Source organism: Felis catus, chromosome F1 (genome assembly GCF_018350175.1).
Source record: "Felis catus isolate Fca126 chromosome F1, F.catus_Fca126_mat1.0, whole genome shotgun sequence".
In the NCBI taxonomy this organism is placed as follows: Eukaryota; Metazoa; Chordata; class Mammalia; order Carnivora; family Felidae; genus Felis; species Felis catus.
This window is the reverse complement of record NC_058384.1, coordinates 66734414-66753417: the sequence shown is the minus strand read 5'-3', so window position 1 is coordinate 66753417 and position 19004 is coordinate 66734414. Positions and strand designations below refer to the sequence as shown.

General features: G+C 65.5%; 1 protein-coding gene and 2 long non-coding RNA genes across 9 annotated transcripts; 1 reads left to right on the top strand and 2 right to left on the bottom strand.

The window, feature by feature from the left end:
• Positions 1-145: 145 nt before the first annotated feature.
• On the top strand, positions 146-17716 carry PEAR1 (platelet endothelial aggregation receptor 1). 7 transcript variants are annotated; one of them, XM_023247315.2, is made up of 25 exons: positions 146-227; positions 6954-7085; positions 7893-8127; positions 8382-8527; positions 8708-8812; positions 9059-9159; positions 9770-9862; positions 10100-10343; positions 10989-11112; positions 11289-11425; positions 11501-11713; positions 11951-12125; positions 12207-12327; positions 13063-13226; positions 13323-13425; positions 13559-13705; positions 13911-14036; positions 14911-15039; positions 15139-15267; positions 15419-15631; positions 15852-15940; positions 16050-16185; positions 16373-16441; positions 16545-16778; positions 17243-17716. In XM_023247315.2, exons 4-25 carry the CDS (start codon positions 8427-8429, stop codon positions 17392-17394), a joined length of 3105 nt encoding a protein of 1034 aa, XP_023103083.2. In that variant the 5' UTR covers positions 146-227; positions 6954-7085; positions 7893-8127; positions 8382-8426; the 3' UTR covers positions 17395-17716. The 7 variants fall into 7 exon arrangements, with proteins under 7 accessions (XP_023103083.2, XP_044904599.1, XP_044904594.1 ...); XM_045048664.1 differs by lacking the exon at positions 146-227 and adding an exon at positions 6352-6489 and having other exon boundaries at positions 10992-11112; XM_045048659.1 differs by lacking the exon at positions 146-227 and adding an exon at positions 6352-6489.
• Positions 2266-6460, bottom strand: LOC123382749. The gene is made up of 3 exons (XR_006591623.1): positions 6327-6460; positions 5628-5728; positions 2266-4899 (listed from the first exon to the last, which is right to left on the bottom strand). It is a non-coding gene; the product is annotated as an uncharacterized LOC123382749 (long non-coding RNA).
• Positions 14586-18969, bottom strand: LOC123382748. The gene is made up of 4 exons (XR_006591617.1): positions 18697-18969; positions 18158-18293; positions 15450-16306; positions 14586-15256 (listed from the first exon to the last, which is right to left on the bottom strand). It is a non-coding gene; the product is annotated as an uncharacterized LOC123382748 (long non-coding RNA).
• Positions 18970-19004: the final 35 nt, after the last annotated feature.

Below are 19004 nucleotides of genomic sequence, written 5' to 3'. Positions count from 1 at the left end.
CCCCGGCACCTCCCTCTCCTGGCGCCCGCAGCCTCCCTAGCCCGCTCCCCCCACCTCCCCCGCGCCCCCTCAACACTTCCTGCCCCGCGGGGGCCCGGGGGCCCGCCCCCTTCCTGCCCCGCCCCGCCCCGCGGGCCGCACGCCCCGCCTCCCCGCCGGCCCGCCGGCCCCTTCTGGCCGCCCGGCGGTCCCCACCCCAGGCCGGCGACAGCCCGGGTCCGACGCAGGTGAGTGACTGCGCGCCCCCACCCGCTCCGCGACCTCCCCTACCCCGGGGAAGGACTGCGGGTGCCCCTGCGCGAGGGTGGGGGCGGCGGAGGGGGCGAGGGCACTGGGGTCGCCCTCCCCGGGGGACTGCACGTAAGTGACCTGCAGCGACGTGTGGGGCCGGGCGCTCTCCCCAACCCGTGGCCCCCTCGGGGCTGGACGGAGAATGGGGTGCCGGCTCCTCTTCTTGGCCGAGGGGAGGAGCCCCCAGATCTGGGAGTCCAGGCTGCTGGGGTTCTAGTTCACTCTGCCCCTTCCCGGCTGTGGGCCCTCTGTGCCTCAGTTTCTCGTGTCTAAGCGGGGAACCATAAGACACGGCGCCTACCACGGTTGTTGGGAGGCTCAGAGGAACAAAAACATGTCTCCTGCTCCGCTGGCGCCTGGTCTGGGCCATTGTTGGTGCTGGCGCCTCCCCGGGGAGGTTGGGGGGTGAGGGGAGGGCCAGGTGTGCGGCTCACAGCTTTGCCGGTTTTGAGCACAGAAGGTTGGCCAAAGGTCTCCAGCGTCTAGATGGTCAGAAAAGCCTGGGCTGGCGGATGATTTGGGGTGGCAGGCTGGGGAGGGGGCGGGGGTGGTCGGGCCCAGACAGGGGGACCCCCAGCGAGGCCAGCCGGCGGCCCCACCCCGTCTCCTGCCTCCCACCGGATTCTCACTCTCCTGTCCTGACCTTTTATGAGTGGCCTCTCCCGGGGCTGCTGCGCTGTGACCCTAGTCCCCAGGGATGGGAACAGCCTGTACTGGCCCCGAGGTTCCCAGGCTCAGCCAGACCTCCTCCCCAGGCGGGATTGGGCAAGGGGTCAGCTGTCACCCCTGGCCTCAGCGGGGGCTGGGCAGGGGAGCGGTGTGCACAGGGAGCTGTTTTCTGAACACCACGCCAGCCCAATGCGTGACGGAGTGCCTGCGCGTGTGCACGTGTGAACCAAGGGTGGGGGCCGCCTTCCTGTCTGCTGTCATCTGTCCCCTGCTGCTCCTCTCCCAGTCCCGAGGCCTCCTGAAGTCTATGGCGCACTCACCAGTGCAGCGAGGGCTGGCCACCTGGGAGCTGGGTGGGAGGCCAGGCCGGCCTCTCTGTCCCCCGCTCTTCACCGGGAGGTGAAACCCAGCACTGGCATCGGTGCCTTCACTCCTGCCTGACCCCGCTCCCTATCAGACTTTCCCAGAAGAGGAAACTTGACTCTCCAGGCAGTCCACGAATCGAATGGGTCGGAAACCTGGATAGAGATAGAGGTCACTGGGCTGCTGTCTGCCTCCCTACCGCTGCCACCACAGCAGCTGCTGGGGAGGGGTGCTGGGGAGGGGTGCTGGGGAGGGTGCTGGGGAGGGTGCTGGGGAGGGGTGCTGGGGAGGGTGCTGGGGAGGGGTGCTGGGGAGGGGTGCTGGGGAGGGTGCTGGGAAGGGGTGCTGGGGAGGGTGCTGGGGAGGGGTGCTGGGGCCAGGCTGCTCCTCCACCACTGTGCTCCCCAGCCTCTCCTCTGAGTGGCCTCGGAAGCATTGAGTAAGGGTCTCCCTGGAGGCAGGGAGGGGCTGGCCATCGGCTCGGGGAGGGTGTCCGCACCACTCCTGGTTCATAATCGGGCAGGGAGAAGCCAGCAGGAGGAAGGGGAGACAGGGAAGGAGAGACAAAGACAAAAACAGAGCTAGGAGGAGACAAAAATACGGAAACAGAGGCAAAGGCAGAGGCTTCTGCAAACGAGAGCCAGAGGGGAGAAAGGGCAGACTTAGGGAAACGGAGAACGCACCTAGAGAAGGAGTAGAAAGGGGGTGGGGACAGGAGAAGCAGGGTCAGAGGACCAAAGGGAAATCACGGGGGAGGCGGTAAAGGGGCAGCACAGGCTTCAGGGTTTGATTGACCTGGTCCAGGCCCCTGCTCTGCCGTCGCTTGGCTGTGTGACCGGGGGCAAGTTACTTAACTTCTCTGGGATGTTTCTTTATCTGTAAAATGGTAAGCATAATAGCACCTACGTTTTGGGACTGCCGAGAGAATGGAGAGAGGTCGTCTTGCCCAAAGCGCACATTTAATCTGGGCTGGTGATGGCTGTTACAGCCCCCACGCGTGCAGGTGGAGGTCTCCAGAGAGAAATGGCGTGTAGGGAGCTCTGGGACATGGGGCCTCCTGGGTCCCCTCTCCCACCTCTGCCCTACCCCCACATAAGGCATGGGGGGCGCCCAGTCCCTCTGTTTCAGAGGGGGTGTGCGGATGGACAGTGAGGGGCATTGTCCCGGGATCCCGAGGCCCTTGGTACAAGGTTAGGGTCCAGCCGTGTGGGCACACCCCCTGCTCTCCAGGCGACTCAGTGCCCCGCACGACTGTGCACTCGTCCCTTAGGAACTCAGAGGCCGGCGGTCAGGAGGGCAGGTCCGGAGCCGCCTTCCCCTCTGTAAGGGTGGAGGCTCCTTCTGGACCCCAGTTTCCGGCATCCTGCCAATCCTGGGTTTCGAGGGCCCTGGAAGGGGGGACCAGTTCTTCTGGCTGGCGAGCCGGGTTGAAGCCGCAGCCTCTGAACACCTCTCCCTCGGCCCCCGAGCCCCACAGAGTCAGGTCAGGGCTTGCTGGAGTCAGAAGTTGGGCTCGGGCTTTATCGGGCCATCCCCTCCGTCAGGTGCGGAAAAGCGCCCTGACCCCACGGAGCTCCATTCCAGCGGGGAAGACCGACCTTCATAAGAACAGAAGGAGGGGGGCATGGGGGCTGTGAGGGTACATCGGGGCAGCCTGACCACTAACAGCCCCGGAGGAATAAGACTGAGGGTGCCCCAGCCTGGTGGGGCAGCCAGAGCACAGACCCGCAGCCCCAACGCTGATCCCTGATGGGTCCGTCAGACCTGAAGGTTTCCAGGGGCTGCAAACTCCTGGGATGGCCTGGTTTAGTCCCACATGCCCCCGGAGGAGGGACACGGTGCTGAGCCCTTGGCTGGGGTCTGGGGAGTGCTGGTCCGTGTCCGTGTGGAGCTGGCCTCCGGCAAGAGCAGCCCAGGGCTCCTCTGGGCCAGGAGGGTCTGTGGTGGCTGGGCTGAGGGCCTGCAGGAGGGCCCGAGGGCGGGAGGAGTGTATGAAGCCTGCAGCCACTGAGGGGGCATCCTGGGAGAGGCTGTGAGGATGGGCCCCTGGCGGGCCTGGCTCCTGGTGCCCTTTCGTGTGGTGTGGGGAGCCACAGAGGGCTCTGGAGAGGGGCAGTGGCCGGAGCAGGGCTGTGCTTTCTGAGGGTGTCTGGCGGTGGCAGTGAGCGGGTGGGCCGGTGCTTTGTTCTTTGAAGCAGATCCTAATTCCCTTGTTGCCTCTGATGCCCGAGACCCCCACGTCCGCCTGTGGCTGCAGAGCGTGGCCGCCGGCACCCACGGGTGGTGGCAGGGGCCCGGACCGCACTGGCGCCGGCCTCCGGCAGGCACGCGATGCGTGCTTGGTGATTCAGAATCCCTGCAGTTTCCCTATTTCCTGATGAGTAAACAGGTCGGGCTGAGGACCCTCTAGCTTCTGTTTCCTGAGCCACAGAGAACACCAGGCCGGCCCCTCACCCCTGCCCCCTTCCCGCCCAGCCTCTGGCTCACACACAGGCTTCCTGTCCCTCCATCCGGCAGACATTCCTGGCTGCAAAAGGCCTGGTTGGGTGCGGGAGGGGCTGGGCGCTCGCGTGTGCAGGCGTGTGCACGTGCGCGGACGTGGAGAGAGCGGCCCAGGCTGCCGGAGCTGGGTCAGGGTGCGTCCCTGCGTGGAGAGGGAGGGAGGAGTCTTCTGACAGGGGTCTAGCTGCCGAGTGGGGAGGACTAAGTGACCCTGTCTCCATGGAAAGACAGATCTGGAAACGGCACAGAGAGAGAGAGAGAGACGGGGAAGGAGACAGACAGACAGACAAGGGAGACACAGGGCAAGGCAGCCCCGGGCACAAGCTAAGACACTCGGCCTGGTGAGCCGAGTGCGGCCGGAGTTCCCCTCCCGCGCCACACCTGAGGATGGATTCCCTAGTGCAGTCAACACACCGCACGACTGTGCTATACCTGACGGCCTTGATATAGGAAAGGAAGGAGAGAGACAGAAAGACACAGACCAAGAAACTGATGGAGGAAGAAAAAAGAAAAGGCAGAAAGCAAAGAGTTTTTGATGAGGAACAAGACAGAAACAAAAAGAGGCAGAGAGCCTAGAATGTGGGGGATTCTGTTTCTGAACCAGCGCGGGTCCTCTGAGCTGCTTCTGGTCTGAGGCTCTGTTCCGGGGCGGTCACGGGAACTAGCAGTCTAGCCCTCACTGCACCCTGTGAGATGTGGGGGTTATTCTCCCATTTTACAGAGGGGGAAATGGAGGCTGGAGGCCCACGGGGCTCGAGCGATGTGCTCGAAAGTGACAGCTAAGCCCTAGAACCTTTGGATTCCAGGATGAGAGGGAGGACAGAGAGAGGGAGAGGAGAGGAGGGGCCACCGGGACCCAGCAAGGCGCTGGAGGTGGTGCTCAGGCTGGGGGCTGGGGGGAAGCAGAACCCAAGCGGTCCAACTCATCAGCCGCCTTTGGCTTCAAGACGTACCTGGCGGGCAGCCCGTGGTTCTGAGGGATCAGGTTTTGTGGGGGGTCTGGCCCCTCCCCACCCCCACTTCCCTTCTCTGTGCCAGCAGCTAAGGCCCCATTCCCGGATCATCCTGGGGGTTCTTCAGAAAAAAAAAAAAAAACAAACGAAAAACAAGAAACAGCTTTTCTTGGAATTAATGCTCAAAGGGCCAAGGGCGCCAAGGGCAGTGGGGACGGGGATGGGCTCAGGAGACCCGGGACCCCGGCCGCCATCCTGGTGACGGCGAACGTAACTCCTGTATTACTCCTGGGGACAGCCCTACGAAGGGAAGTGCTATCACCCCCATTTTACAGACCAGGGAACTGAGAGCTGGCGTTCATCGCCCAGCTCAGAGGGCGTTCTCCGCCTCCTACAGAAACGGATCACCTCCTGCCCACCGGGAGCTCGGGAGCTCGGACCCAGAGTCATTTCCCTCCTGCTAAGGGGGCCGGGCACCAGGAGGGCAGGGCTCCCCACCAGAGGGAACCCGGCTGCGGCTGGGGGCTGGGGGGCCGGGGCGGGCCGGGGGCCCAGCTGCCTTGCATCTCGAGGTGGAGGAGAGAAGACTGACTGCAAACGCATCCCGGTTCCCACGCCTCTGGTCTGTCCTTGTGGCAGTTCCCCGCTCCGCCTCCCCCCCCCGCCCCCTCCCGGCTCCCCCTCTGCATAACTGAGGCTGTTACACAGAGATGCAAAGCCCCTGGGATTCCCGGGTGGGCCGGATTGATGGGAAGCGTGGTTGGGGTGGGGAGGCTGCCGCACTCTGGGTCTTTGCTCCTGCTGGCTGTGTGGCCCCGGGTGGGGGACTTACCCGCCCTGTGTCCTCACCTGTAGAGGGGGTACTGCACCCACCACCGTGGATTTCATATGCAGCTCCCTGCCTTTCTCCACGCAGTAGATGATGCCTTCTTGTGAGGGCAGGAGGGGGCCTACAGGGAGGGGGAATGGGGCGCCCTCAGGGACCGCAGTGTGGGCCCCGGGGCAGGACGGGGCCGGACGGGAGTCAGAGCTGTCTGGTTCAAACCCCCCGGAGGGGAGTGTGTGCAGGCACATGGGCCCCGATGCTGGCAGGCCCGGGGGTGTTAGGGAAGGACAGGCCAGGGCCTCAATTTCCCCAGCCCCTTGGGGACAAAGTCTCAGATGGAAACAAGCTGGGGGACCAGGCTGGGGCTCTGGGCTCCCGGTCAGGCCTGTGTTCCTTCCCTCCTCAGGGGCTGAGGTCCCTCGGGCCAACCGCTTTCTCCTCCCTCCCGGGATCCCCCACCCTCCCTCCCTGCGGACCACCCACCCACCGGTGGTGGACCCACCCGGGCTCCAGTCCCACTGCTGACCAGCTGGGGCCTCCTCTGCATTCCGGGAACGGAGGCCCTCTGGGAAAACAATCTCCCCCACCCCTGCAGCCAGCTAATCTCTGGTTGTCAGGGCCCAGCCCTCCTCATGCCCCCTGCCCACCTCCTGAAGCCCTCAGGTGAACCATTTCCTCTAGAAGTTGGTCTGGGAGGCAGTGACTGTTCACAGGGCTCTGACCTGTCTCCACGGGGTAGGTCCCACTGCAGCCTTGAGCTCTGGTGACAGATCCAGGAGAGGGGGTCCCTGTGGGGCTGGATGTGAGGCTCACCCAGGGGCCAGGGTGACGACCTGAATCCATTCAGACTGAGCCCCAGTGAGGACAGCGAGGGTCCACGGAGAGGTCAGCGTGGAGAAGACCTTGGGGTGGAGAGGGGGGATATGTGAGGGCTCGGGGCCCTGCCAAGGGAGGGCCAGGCAGGGAGGGGTCAACTGGGTGCTGACGGGGATGGCCCTGGAGGTGGGCCCCACACCTGGGAAGGTGGCCGGTGCAGGGCAGGGTGGAGGGGATAGTTTGGGGGTGGTGGGAGAAGGGACGATGTGGGGGGTGCCCTGGGACAGACCGGTGACCCCGTCTGAAGGACACTTCCGACTGGCCAGGCTCTCTGAGGACAGGCTGTTTCCTCTGAAGCCCTTCAGAGGGGGACCACGGTGCTCAGCTCAGAGACAACCTACCAGAAAGAGGCTTCTGGCCCTGCCCCCTGCACCCCACCTTCTGAATTCAGGGTGTCGGGAAGAGGGAGCCCATGACCCTGCTCTCCTCCCCCACATCACACATTCTAGCCAGGCTCTATTTCCTGTTTTCAGGCTCCATATCCTGAGCGCTGGGATCCCCCAGGACGCTCCCTGGCGCCCCCCAGGCCCCTGGGCCCAGGGCCTAGCCGCCCTGCCCCTTGGCTCAGCTGAGCTTCTCAGGCTGCAGGAGGCCATAGAGGCCTGGTGAGTTACTGGAGGACCGAGGATGGTTGGGGGAGCACAGAGAAGGCTAGGGGTGGACACGTGCCCCAGGGGAGCGGTGACAGGGCCACCAGCCAGAGGACCAAAGGGAGGAAAGCCCGTGGGCCAGCAGGCGGTATGGGGGGGGGGGGGGGCAAGAGACAGCGGGAGGCATTTTGGGGCCGAAGCAGAGGGCAACATGGGGTTAAGTCAGGGAGCACCTCTCTCAGACCTGGAGGGCTGGAGCGCTGCTGCCCCGGGGACCCTGGGAGCGTGTGGGTGGGGGGCATGGGGTGGGGCCAGGCAGCAGGCATTCCAGAGATACTCAGGGGGGCCAGGGGCCAGCAACCATGGCCTTTCTCTCTTCTCGGGAAAATTATAAGCAGATGTGGGCGCCTCGGGGAGGCAGAGAGCAAGCAGCCAGGACAAGTTGTAGGAACACTGAACCCAGAATCTGAAACCGGCTGCGGGGGCGGCCGCTCAGGAGCTCAGCCCCTCCTGAGCTCAGGAGCCAGAACAGACCCTGCTGAGGTCCTGACCTGCTTCCCACCCACTGGGCGAGGCCGGGTTGGAGGGGGCGGAGAGGAGCTGTTTCCAGATGGCCGATGGGGTGGCCAGAGGGAGGTAGGGGCTTCTTCTGTCCGAGGCCAGGTTGGGGACGTCCTCGGGCAGTAGTCCCCGGAGCTGGGTACGGAAGTGCCCTGGCCAGGGTTTAACAGGTGCCTCTGGCGGGTGCGGATGAGGCTGCCCCTGGTCTGTGGTGTTGGCCCATGTGCCCCATGGAAGTAATTCCCCGAGCCTGATTTCTAGCTCCTGATGTGTCATCTGTGAGCGGGGAGCTGGGCAGACACGCGCACAGTTGGTGCCCGCACGCCCGTGGTCAGGAGGGGCCTCCTTCAGGGCCACCCGGTCCCGCCCCAGCCCCGCGCCTCCTGCAGCCGCTCTCCACCTGCACACATGCGGGCCGGGAAGCCCCCCACTTGAGGCGGCCGACTCCCTTCCGGAACCTTGGCTGTTGGAAAGTCCTTCCTCCAGCTGAGCCCAGGTGGGCCTCCCCCCTGACTTCCCCGCTGGCCCCAGTCTCACACCTTGGTACCAAGGTCAAAGTGCCCTGGGCTGGGGCTCAGAGATACCAGGCAGGATCCCCTTCCCGGGAAGAGGCACTGGCTGGTGGTGTGTGAGTGAAGGGTGCTGGGAGGGCGGGGCGGGGGGGGCACGGTCTGCAGGGAAGGAGGGGTGACGAGAAGAGAAGGCAGGGGGACAAGAGGCAGCCGCCTCTGCAGACACTTCGTCCTCCAGGCTGTGGCTCTGCACCGGTCCCCTGCTCTGCCCCTGGCCTCTGCGATGCCACCAGCTCTGCGTGCCCTCCTTCTCCTGGGCCTGGGCCTGCGGCTGGCTGGAGCCCTCAACCCCAGTGACCCCAACACCTGCAGCTTCTGGGAAAGGTGAGGGGTGCCTGCTCCCCGGGTCTCCTCCTCCTCTCCTTCCCAGCCTCCCTGCCCCTCTGCAGCCCTCCCCTCCCTCCTGGTTCTGCTCTCTGCTCCTCTAGGCCCCCCTGACTCCGGCTCTGACCCCGTCCTGTCCTTAACCACCCCCCCCCCGCCCCTCCTCTCCCTGTCTGGCAGCTTCACCACCACCACCAAGGAGTCTCACTCCCGCCCCTTCAGCCTGCTCCCCTCGGAGCCCTGCGACCGGCCCTGGGAGAGCCCCCACACCTGCCCCCGGCCCACGTGAGTGCCCACCCCGCCCCGCACACCCTCATTCTCTCCTCGGAGACTCGGGAGGCAGAGGCACTCAAGGCGTGGCTTGGGGAGGCTGGCGTGGGGTGCGCCGCGGGGTCGCGGGGTCCGGTGGGGGGCCCAGAGCGGCCAGCGGTGCCCCTGCCTCCCCCGTGCCACATGGTGGGCGGGGGCGGGGCGGGGCGGGGGACAGCCCGGCCGCAGCAGGGGGGCTGAGGGCCGCTCGTGGTCTCCTAGGGTTGTCTACAGGACGGTGTACCGCCAGGTGGTGAAGACAGACCACCGGAAGCGACTCCAGTGCTGCCGGGGCTTCTATGAGAGCAGCGGGATCTGTGTCCGTGAGTCCTGGGGGGCCGTGGGGGGCCTCGTCCCCCCCTGCCGCCCCGGGGTGTGTCCCCGGGACGGCAGCCGCCACTTGGTGCCTGTGTCTCCAGCTGACCCCGTGTGTCTCCCGCCCCTTCTCTTTGAGCCCCGGGGCAGCCTCTCTCTGTCTCTGTCACTGTGGGTCTGGGTCCATCGCTATCTCTTCTCATCCCTGTCTGTCTGTTGCCGTCTGTCTCTGACTTGTCACTGCCCAGTCTCTCCTGCACCCCCAAACTCCTGTCTCCCCCCCTCCGTCCTGCCTAACCCCCACCCAGCCCACCCCCTCTGCACAGCATCCATGTCTGGTCCCTACCTGAGGAGCCCCTGTCCCTTTTCCCAACAAGGTGCTTGGAGAATGTCACAGAGAGGGGCTGGGGAGCCTTGAGTCCTGGCCCCCTGTCTTCTGCGTCTCAGAGGCAGAAGAATGCTAGTGCTTCTGGGGAGAGTCAGCCTGCCCCCCACCCCGTCGCCCCGGGGCAGAAAAGGATGGGAGGGAGGAGTGTCACCCAGCAACACCCCCCCAAGAGGAGGATGGGCGGGTGGGGGCAGGGGAAGCACAACCCCCTCCCTTCGTCTCTGCCCCAGCTCTCTGTGACCAGGAGTGCGTCCATGGCCGCTGTGTGGCACCCAATCAGTGCCAGTGTGTGCAGGACTGGAGGGGTGACGACTGTTCCAGTGGTGAGTAGCCGGTGACCGCAGGTCCCAGGACGCCGGGCGGCGCCCTCCTTACCGCCCACGGGTGCTCACGCCCCGGGACAGTCACCCACAGGAGCCCCATAGCCACCACGGCCCTTTCGGGAGGGGGGGTGCTACAGGGCACGGGTGTGGGGGGCTGGGGGACAGAGCCCAGGGCTGAGTGGAGGCTAGGGAGGGGTGAGACCCCTGGTGACTCCCTTCTACCCTCCCCGCCCCCAGGGTGTGCCCCAGGAGTGTGGGGGCTGCAGTGTGACAAGCCCTGTCACTGTGGCAACGGCAGCTCCTGTGACCCCAAGAGTGGAGCGTGCTCCTGCCCCCCCGGCCTGCAGCCCCCACGCTGCCTGGAGCCCTGCTCCCCGGGCCACTATGGTCCCGCCTGCCAGTTCCACTGCCTGTGCCACGGAGCACCCTGTGACCCCCAGACCGGAGCCTGCTTCTGCCCCCCAGAGAGGACTGGGGCCAGGTGCATAATGGGGTCACAGCCACAGGGCCCCACGAGCATACACAGGGATCCGAGGGGACTCAGGCTCCCAAACGGGACGGGATGCAGAGGCCAAGGTCCTCGGCCCAGCTCTGCCGCCTGCTAGCTGAGCGACCTTGAGCAGATCGACCCCTCATGGGCTTGTGCCGGTCTGTGAAGCGGGAACAGTGTCCTCCACCCGGGAGGCTGGCTGTGAAGACAGCCCGAGCCTGTGTGTGTGCGAACATGTTGTGAGGTGGGGCTGACACAGGGTCCCAGGCGGCCTGTCGGCCTGTCGCAAGGAGGTGGAGGCAGAATGGGGAGATGTGCACCAGGCAGAGGTCAAGAAGGGTCAGGCCTCAGAGGAGCTGGGGAGGGGAGCCGTCCGGGGCCCGGAGCAGAGGTGCTGGGGGTGGGGGGAGTGCACAGGCTGTTCCCCTTCCCATCTGGGGGTGCTGGCTGTCCCCACCACTTCTCTCCTCCTGGAAACCTTTGCTTTCTGACTCCTGCAGTCCCCAGCAGGGACCAGAGCCGGGAGTTCAGGACTTGCCCCGAGAGAGGCTAGAGGCGTGCAGGCGGCCAGCCCTGGGAGGCCCAGCCGGGGCGCGGGCTGCTTGTGTGCACACTGACCTCGACCGCTTTACCCAGCAGCTGTGAGATACCCTGTGTCCGGGGCACCGTGGGCTTCTTCTGCCCCAGCACCTATCCTTGCCACAACGGGGGCGTCTTCCAGGCCTCCCAGGGCTCCTGCAGCTGCCCGCATGGGTGGATGGTAGGCTGGGGCCGGGGTATGGGGTGGTTCTGGGCAGGACTGGGAGGAGGATGCCTGGGAAGGGGGTGGGCTCTGGGGACCCTGCGGAGGTTTGAAGTGGGGGGGGGTATGAAGGGGCCCTGTGCCCAGGGGGAGTGGCAGGCACCCAGGGCTCTGTCCACCTTCTGCCTCTCCAGGGCATCATCTGCTCCCTGCCCTGCCTCGAGGGCTTCCACGGACCCAACTGCTCCCAAGAGTGTCGCTGTCACAATGGTGGCCTCTGCGACCGCTTCACTGGGCAGTGTCGCTGCGCTCCGGGCTACACGGGGGATCGGTGAGTGGCTTCGGCGAGGGCGGGTGGGGGTGGGCGGGGGTGGGCGCTGCCGGGGCTCACTCGGCCGGCGCCCAGGTGCCGTGAGGAGTGCCCCGTGGGCCGCTTCGGGCAGGACTGTGCGGAGACGTGCGACTGCGCGCCCGGCGCCCGCTGCTTCCCGGCCAACGGCGCGTGTCTGTGCGAACACGGCTTCACCGGGGACCGCTGCACCGAGCGCCTCTGCCCCGACGGCCGCTACGGCCTCAGCTGCCAGGAGCCGTGCACCTGCGACCCGGAGCACAGCCTCAGGTGCGCCGTGGGGCCCTCGCTCACGGGTGCCGAGGCTGGAGCAGGCCATACCCCAGGGCGGGACAGATGTCGCAGAAGGCAGAGGGAGGGGCCTCGGGGACGGGGGCGGGGGCGCGATTCCGCGGCCGGAAGCCGGCTCAGGCGCGCTGCGCGGAGGGGCCGGGGGGGGGGGGGGTGCGGGGGGGGGGCCCGGGCGCGGACCCCGCAGCTCTGACGGCGCCGCCCCTCCCGCCGCAGCTGCCACCCGATGAGCGGGGAGTGCGCGTGCCTGCCGGGCTGGGCCGGCCTGCACTGTAACGAGAGCTGCCCGCAGGACACGCACGGGCCCGGCTGCCAGGAGCATTGCCTCTGCCTGCACGGTGGCGTGTGCCAGCCCGACAGCGGCCGGTGCCGCTGTGCGCCCGGCTACACGGTGAGGCGCGGCCCGGCGGGGCCCCGGGGGCGCGGGGCGGCGGAGCCGGGCCGCCCGCTCACAGGCCGGCCCCGCTTTCAGGGCCCGCACTGCGCCAGCCTCTGCCCGCCTGACACTTACGGAGTCAACTGCTCCGCACGCTGCTCCTGCCACAACGCCCTGGCCTGCTCGCCCATCGACGGCGCCTGCGTCTGCAAGGAGGGTGAGGGCGTGGGGTGTCCGGGGAGGGGCGACGTGGGGGCGGGCCCACGGGAGAGAAGGCGGGCCCAGGGCGGGGGCGGGCCCGGGGAAGGCGCGAGGCTGCAGGGTGAGGGCGGCGCCCCTGGGTAGCAGCAGCTGGACGGTGGGAAAGTAGCCAGCCTACTTCCTTCCTGGAATATCCACTTTGCTTTTCTTCAACCACAAAAATCCTGCTTGCGCTTAAAGGCCCAGGCCAGAAGGCGCCTCTCGGCGAGCATTCCTCACCCTCTGTCATCTAGAACCGCGCGATGGCAGGGCCAGGAGGGACTTCTGAGACCTACCCGGGTGGCCCGTTGGCCACCTCTAGGCTGGATTCTAACACGGATGTGTTTTATTTGGGCGGTTCTCTGTTATGTTTAACCAACCTCCGGTCTGCAGTCGCCTGCCCTCCCCGTAGTCTGCCGCGTGATCTGTGTAACTCATTTAGTTACCTGGTGGGGCCTGTAAGCACTTGGGTCGCTGCCAGCTCCCCTCATTCTGCAGGAGAGGCAGGCCCCAGAAGGGGGTGGCTCGCCGCCGGCGGCCGCTCTGCCTCTGTCCGGCTTCTACCAGTGTATATGCCGGTCCCCCGTGTGGGCCGGGAGGGCCCCCGGCCCACCCCCGGCTCGGAGCCCAGAGCCTGGCCCGGCTGAGGCCTGGTGTGTGCTACCCCGGGAGGGCTGGAGCCCTAGGCCTACCTGCAGGGCCCTTCTTCCAGGTTGGCAGCCTGGTAACTGCTCTGTGCCCTGCTTACCTGGAACCTGGGGCTTCGGTTGCAACGCCAGCTGCCAGTGCGCCCACGAGGCAGCCTGCAGCCCCCAGACCGGGGCCTGTACCTGCACCCCTGGGTGGCAGGGGGCCCACTGCCAGCTCCCGTGCCCGGTAAGCGCTCAACAGCCTGTCTGCCCAGGGAATGGCGGGTCGCAGCCTCCTCCCTGCCAGCTGACTGGCCTGCCCCCACCCCACCCCCTCTCCAAGAAGGGACAGTTCGGTGAAGGCTGTGCCAGTCGCTGTGACTGTGACCATGCTGATGGCTGTGACCCCGTTCACGGACGCTGCCGTTGCCAGGCTGGTTGGACGGGTGAGCATTCTAGGGGTCCAGGCCCCAGGCCCACAGCGGAGTTGGGGGATGCATCCTAAGTAAGTGTGTCCAGAAGAGCCCCTGTGGACACCGGGGGCTCAGGCTGGGCTCACCCTACCCTTCTCTCCCACAGGCACCCGCTGCCACCTGCCCTGCCCCGAAGGCTTCTGGGGGGCAAACTGCAGTAACACCTGCTCTTGCAAGAATGGGGGCACCTGCATCCCCGAGAACGGCAATTGCGTGTGTGCGCCTGGGTTCCGAGGCCCCTCCTGCCAGAGATGTGAGGCCCCCCCTTCCTTCCCCCACCTGGGTTCTGTAAGCACTTGGGCGGTGCTTACAGCAGTAGGGGGCGGTGCAACATCAGTTGCCGGAAGCCCCGCCCCCACTACCCCGCTCCAGTGGGAGGGAGGGAGGGAGATAGTGGGTCAAGGGCTGGCTGAGGGATCTCCCCTGCCCCCCAGTCACCGCCAGTCTCTCTCCCGCAGCCTGCCAGCCTGGCCGCTATGGCAAACGCTGTGTGCCCTGCAAGTGTGGTAACCACTCCTCCTGCCATCCCTCGAATGGGACCTGCTACTGTCTGGCTGGCTGGACGGGCCCCGACTGCTCCCAGCGTACGTGCTGGCTGTGTGGGGGACTGCGTGTGTGTGCTGAGAGGCGGGCTGAGGGCCAGAGGCTCCTGTTCCCCTGCTGCGGGGCGTAAAAGCCTCTGCACCCACTTGGATTCAGTAACTTACGTAAACAACGCAAACAGATCCATAGCGGGTGTCCCCTACACGCCGGGTCCTGTTCCACGTGCTCAGGGAACGCCCACCCTTCTGCACGGGACGCCTGGGAAGGGCATTACTCGACCAGGCGCGTGGGGGGGGGGATCCCCAAGCTTGGTTTTGGGCACGTGCTTTTATTCCCTCTGCGCTTTTCAATTTATATTTATTTGTATGTGGTTTCCTCCCCCCGTAAATATATAAAGAACATCACGGAAAAGGTTAGTCCCCCAAACCACAGACAGCAAGTGTTGGAAACGGGAAATGAGGGGCTGTGGCCACAAGAAAGGCGGGGTGCAGGCGTGGCGGTGGGCGAGGGGCATATCTAGGGGAAGAGTTTCCCATAGGATGCGGTCCCGGCTACCATTAGATTATCTGCTAGTGACACACACACACAAGTTATGCCTCAAAGGGTTTACTTCTCTCTTATGATAAAGACGGAAAAAAGAAACCAGAGCTAAGCAACGCAGGGTAGTTTGAAAGCCTTTGGTTGTCTGGCCCTGGCCCCGCGAGTCTGAAATGGCTGCTAGATAGCCAAGTGCAGGTTCCAGTAGGCAGCTGGGCACGTGATAAGCATGTGTGACTCATCGGTGTGTGGCTGCGGTTCAAAAACTTGGTGTCCCCGGGAGACCAAGGCTGAGAAGATTTCAGGGAGCTGGGAGCTGAGGGTTCATCCAGACGGGGGTGGCCCTGCCCCACCGGACAGCCACCTTGTCTCCTGCAGCGTGCCCTCTAGGACACTGGGGAGCCAACTGCGCCCAGCCCTGCCAGTGCCGCCAGGGGGGGGCCTGCCACCCCCAGGATGGGAGCTGTTTCTGCCCCCCAGGCTGGACTGGATACCTCTGCTTAGAAGGTACCCAGAGAAGGGAAACTCCCGCCCTGCCCCCAAGCCCAAGGCGGACACTGCAGATCTGGGTCCCTCAACCCCACTGCCTCCTTGCCTGTCCCGCAGGCTGCTCTCCGGGGATGTTTGGTGCCAACTGCTCCCAGTCCTGCCAGTGTGGTCCTGGAGAGAGGTGCCACCCGGAGACGGGAGCCTGTGTGTGTCCCCCGGGGCACAGCGGCGCCCCCTGCAGGATTGGTGAGTTCTCCTGTTGGCCCCGATGGTCCCCAGGGCACCGGACCCGGTCCCCTCATGGGCCCTGCCCCCCTCCCAGGGCCTGTCCTATGCGGGCACCCCAAGCTCACAGGCAGAGCCAAGACTGCGCTGAGCGGCCACCCCATCCCCCTAGGAAGCCAGGAGCCCTTCACCATGATGCCTACCTCTCCGGTGGCCTATAACTCGCTGGGGGCAGTGATTGGCATCGCGGTGCTGGGGTCCCTGGTGGTGGCCCTGCTGGCACTGTTCATCGGCTACCGCCATTGGCAAAAAGGCAAGGCACACCAACACCTGGCCGTGGCCTACAGCAGCGGGCGGCTGGATGGCTCCGAGTACGTCATGCCAGGTGAGCTGGCCCGGGGGCGGGGGACACGACGCGGGGCTGGCGCGTGGGCTCCGGGCGGATGGGGTGCGGGGCTCCCGTGTCCCTCCCTGGACCCGGAAGAGGCGAAGCGGGGAGCTGGAGGGGAGAAGAGAGGTCAGATCTGCCGGGACAGAACAACTGTCTCGGGCCCGGGCCTCTCGCTGACCGGCCAGGTCACGACGCGCCCCGTCTGTTCGCGCAGATGTCCCTCCCAGCTACAGCCACTACTACTCCAACCCCAGCTACCACACCCTGTCACAGTGCTCACCGAAACCCCCGCCCCCGAACAAGGTCAGTGCTGGGGGAGGGAAGGCACCGCGGTTGGGGGGGGCGCACACCTACTTCTCTGGAAAGCTCCATCCTTGTGTGTTCTCTCCCCCTTCCGCCCCTCCCCTACCAGCTTCCGGGCAGTCAGCTCTTCGGCAGCCTGCAGGTCCCTGAGCGGCCAGGGGGGGCTCACGGGCAGGATAACCACAGCACCCTGCCTGCGGACTGGAAGCATCGCCGGGAGCCCCCTGCAGGGCCTCTGGACAGGGGTAGGAGCCTGGAGGCCGAGGCGTCTGGAGAGGGGGGCTTGTGCGGCCCAGCACCCCGCTCCCTCGGAGGCTGTGTGTCCGCAGCAGGGTCCTGGGCTCTGGTTCCGGGGCACGTGGGAGCCTGGGGAGGACAGCAGGGTCTGACTGCTCATTTTCTCCCTCTCCCCCCCCCCCCCCCCCCGCACAGGTAGCGGTCGCCTGAGCTACAGCCACAGCTACCGTAGCAGCGACGGCCCAGGCCCGTTCTCTGGTAAAGGTACGGGGGCAGGGGTGAGGCAGGAGGCCGAGCTGGGGTTTGGGCGCCAGTGCGCCCACAGAGCCTGACTCCTTTCCCCTCTCCTTGGGGCCCATCTCCGAAGAGGGGCTGGGGGCCAGCGCGGCTTCCCTGAGCAGCGAAAACCCCTACGCCACCATCCGGGACCTGCCCAGCCTCCTGGGGGGCCTCCGGGAGAGCAGCTATGTGGAGATGAAAGGCCCCCCCTCAGGGTCTCCCCCTAGGCAGCCCCCTCCACTCCGGGACAGCCAGAGGCGGCGACACCCCCAGCCACCGAGAGACAGTGGCACCTATGAACAACCCAGCCCTCTGACCTATGGTGAGTCCCCCTTCTCCGCTGGGGCAGGGGCTACAGGGAAGCAGGACGAGGGAGGGAGAAAGAAGGGTGGGGGGGAGAGAGCACAGAGCGGGCCCGGTGCAGAACCAAGAGTGTGGACCTTGGGGTCAGACTGGGCTCGTACAGGCATCACGTCTGGGAAGTCACGTTGCCTCCGAGGGCCTGTGAGTGGTGGCCTGCCTCCCAGGGCTGAGGATTTGAAATGGTCCGACAGCACCTGACTTGTGGCGTTGGTACCCAGAAAAGAGGGGAACAAGGCTGGGGACAAAGTGTCCTCATAACCTATGAGGTGGGCAGGTCAAGGTGGCCTCCCCCCGACGGCAGCTGAGGAGATACACAAACTGGCACCGTCCGTCGTCTGTCTGTGGGCAGGAGGGGCTGGGGAGGGGAGGGGAGGGGTGAGGAGGGAGGAGCCACCTCCCGCCCTGTCCCTTCTCTGTCCCCAGATGGAGACTCTGTGGGCTCCCAGCCCCCACTGCCTCCGGGCCTGCCCCCTGGCCACTACGACTCCCCAAAGAACAGCCACATCCCTGGACACTATGACTTGCCCCCCGTACGGCATCCCCCGTCACCCCCAGTTCGGCGCCAGGACCGCTGAGGGGTCGGGGTGGTGCGCAGAGGCCAGTACCTGCCCTTCGCGGCCCAGGGCTGGGGGCAGAGCCTGCTGTACCCTGCCAGGAGCAGGGAGAGGACCGGCAGGCCGTGAGCGTGAACACGCCTGACAGAGGAAGCGAATGTCCGGGACACCGGGGCCTGGATCCCGGGTTCCATCGTGGGAGACACCGGTCAGCAGGAGGCCTGCCTTCCCTTTTGCACGTTTCGCAACCTGCTGCTCCCCAGGGCCCCAAGGCCTTTGTACATAAACTGGTGGGTTGAATATTGCTGGAAAACTCTGATTTCAGATTAATGTCAAAAATGTATATTGGGCTCCTTTTCTGCGCACTCCCAGGCTGTGTGTGTGTGTGTGTGTGTGTGTGTGTGTGTGCAGAGGGCCTCCAGGCACACACCCTGTCTGGGGCACACACTGTGCAGTCGAGAGGCAGCCCAAACTCAGCGAACTCCAGCAACAGCCTAACTGGCCTCCTCGCACACTGGCACCTGTTCCAACCGGCTGCTCCGGATAGACCATGGTTAGTTACCTGTGTGTGGACGTCTTCGTGGGTGCCCCATGGCTCTGGGACCAGACTCAGAACTGTCACAGGCCTTAGGGGCTCTGCTGGCCTGGCCTGTCTTCAGCCTCACCTTGAACTGTATTCACTGTCACTCCGTTCTAGTCACCCTGGGCTCTAGATCCACCTACCAGCCACACTTCTTCCTACCCCGGGGACTTTGCACATCCGGTGCTCTTGTCTTCCGCTCACCTGTCAGCTGCTACTTGTCCCTCACATCCGGTCCTCAGGGAAGCGCCTCTCTTGCTCCCCTCTGTTGTGTAGCACTGATTCCAGCTGTGTTCATCCACCGGATACCTGCAGAAGGTCCTCAGGGTACCAGTCCTCCCTGTAATGTGGTGTTTGTGGGATCATTTGATTAATCTCTGCCTCCCCCCTCCCTCCCCCCGCCACTGTAGGCTCCCTGGAGGCAGGGATCACGATCACGTAATATGCTCAACATCAGTTCCCCTTGGTATACAGTAGGCACTCAATAAATGTCCCCCAAAGGGCGAGGGGCTAAGTGAGCTGAAAGCACCAGTGGTAAGCGCCATTAAGTAGGCAGCCTGCGAACTGAGCTGAGGGGCGGCACAGTGGGCCGCTTCCCGGAAGAGTGGCACGTGCACAGGGCGGCACAGGAGGTCGGCGCCAAGGCTCCCAGGCGGGAGGTGCTGGCAGTGGCAGGGGGGAGCAGAGGTGGGTGGGCTGCGGAGGCTGGAGGCGGGAGAGCAGCGGGGAGAGGGGAGGCTCACAAGGGCTGTGGAACCGCGGGGGGTTGACGACCTGAGGACTTTGAATCCAAGATTTCTGAGAAGCGAGATTCGCCTCGTGACCTCATTAGCGGACCCACTAGCTGCGCACACTTCCCAGAGGCTAACCACACGGGGGGTCGGGAATAAAACCCAGCGCCACGCCTTTTCCATCAGGAGCCCTCTCCTTACAGGATAGGAGGGCGCACCCCAGAAAGTGGGTCTGCCCCCACCCGACCCTCCCTTCCTAGATTCCGCTGACTGCCGCATCCCGGCTCTCCGGGACGCAACTTCCCGAGTGACTTTGGATG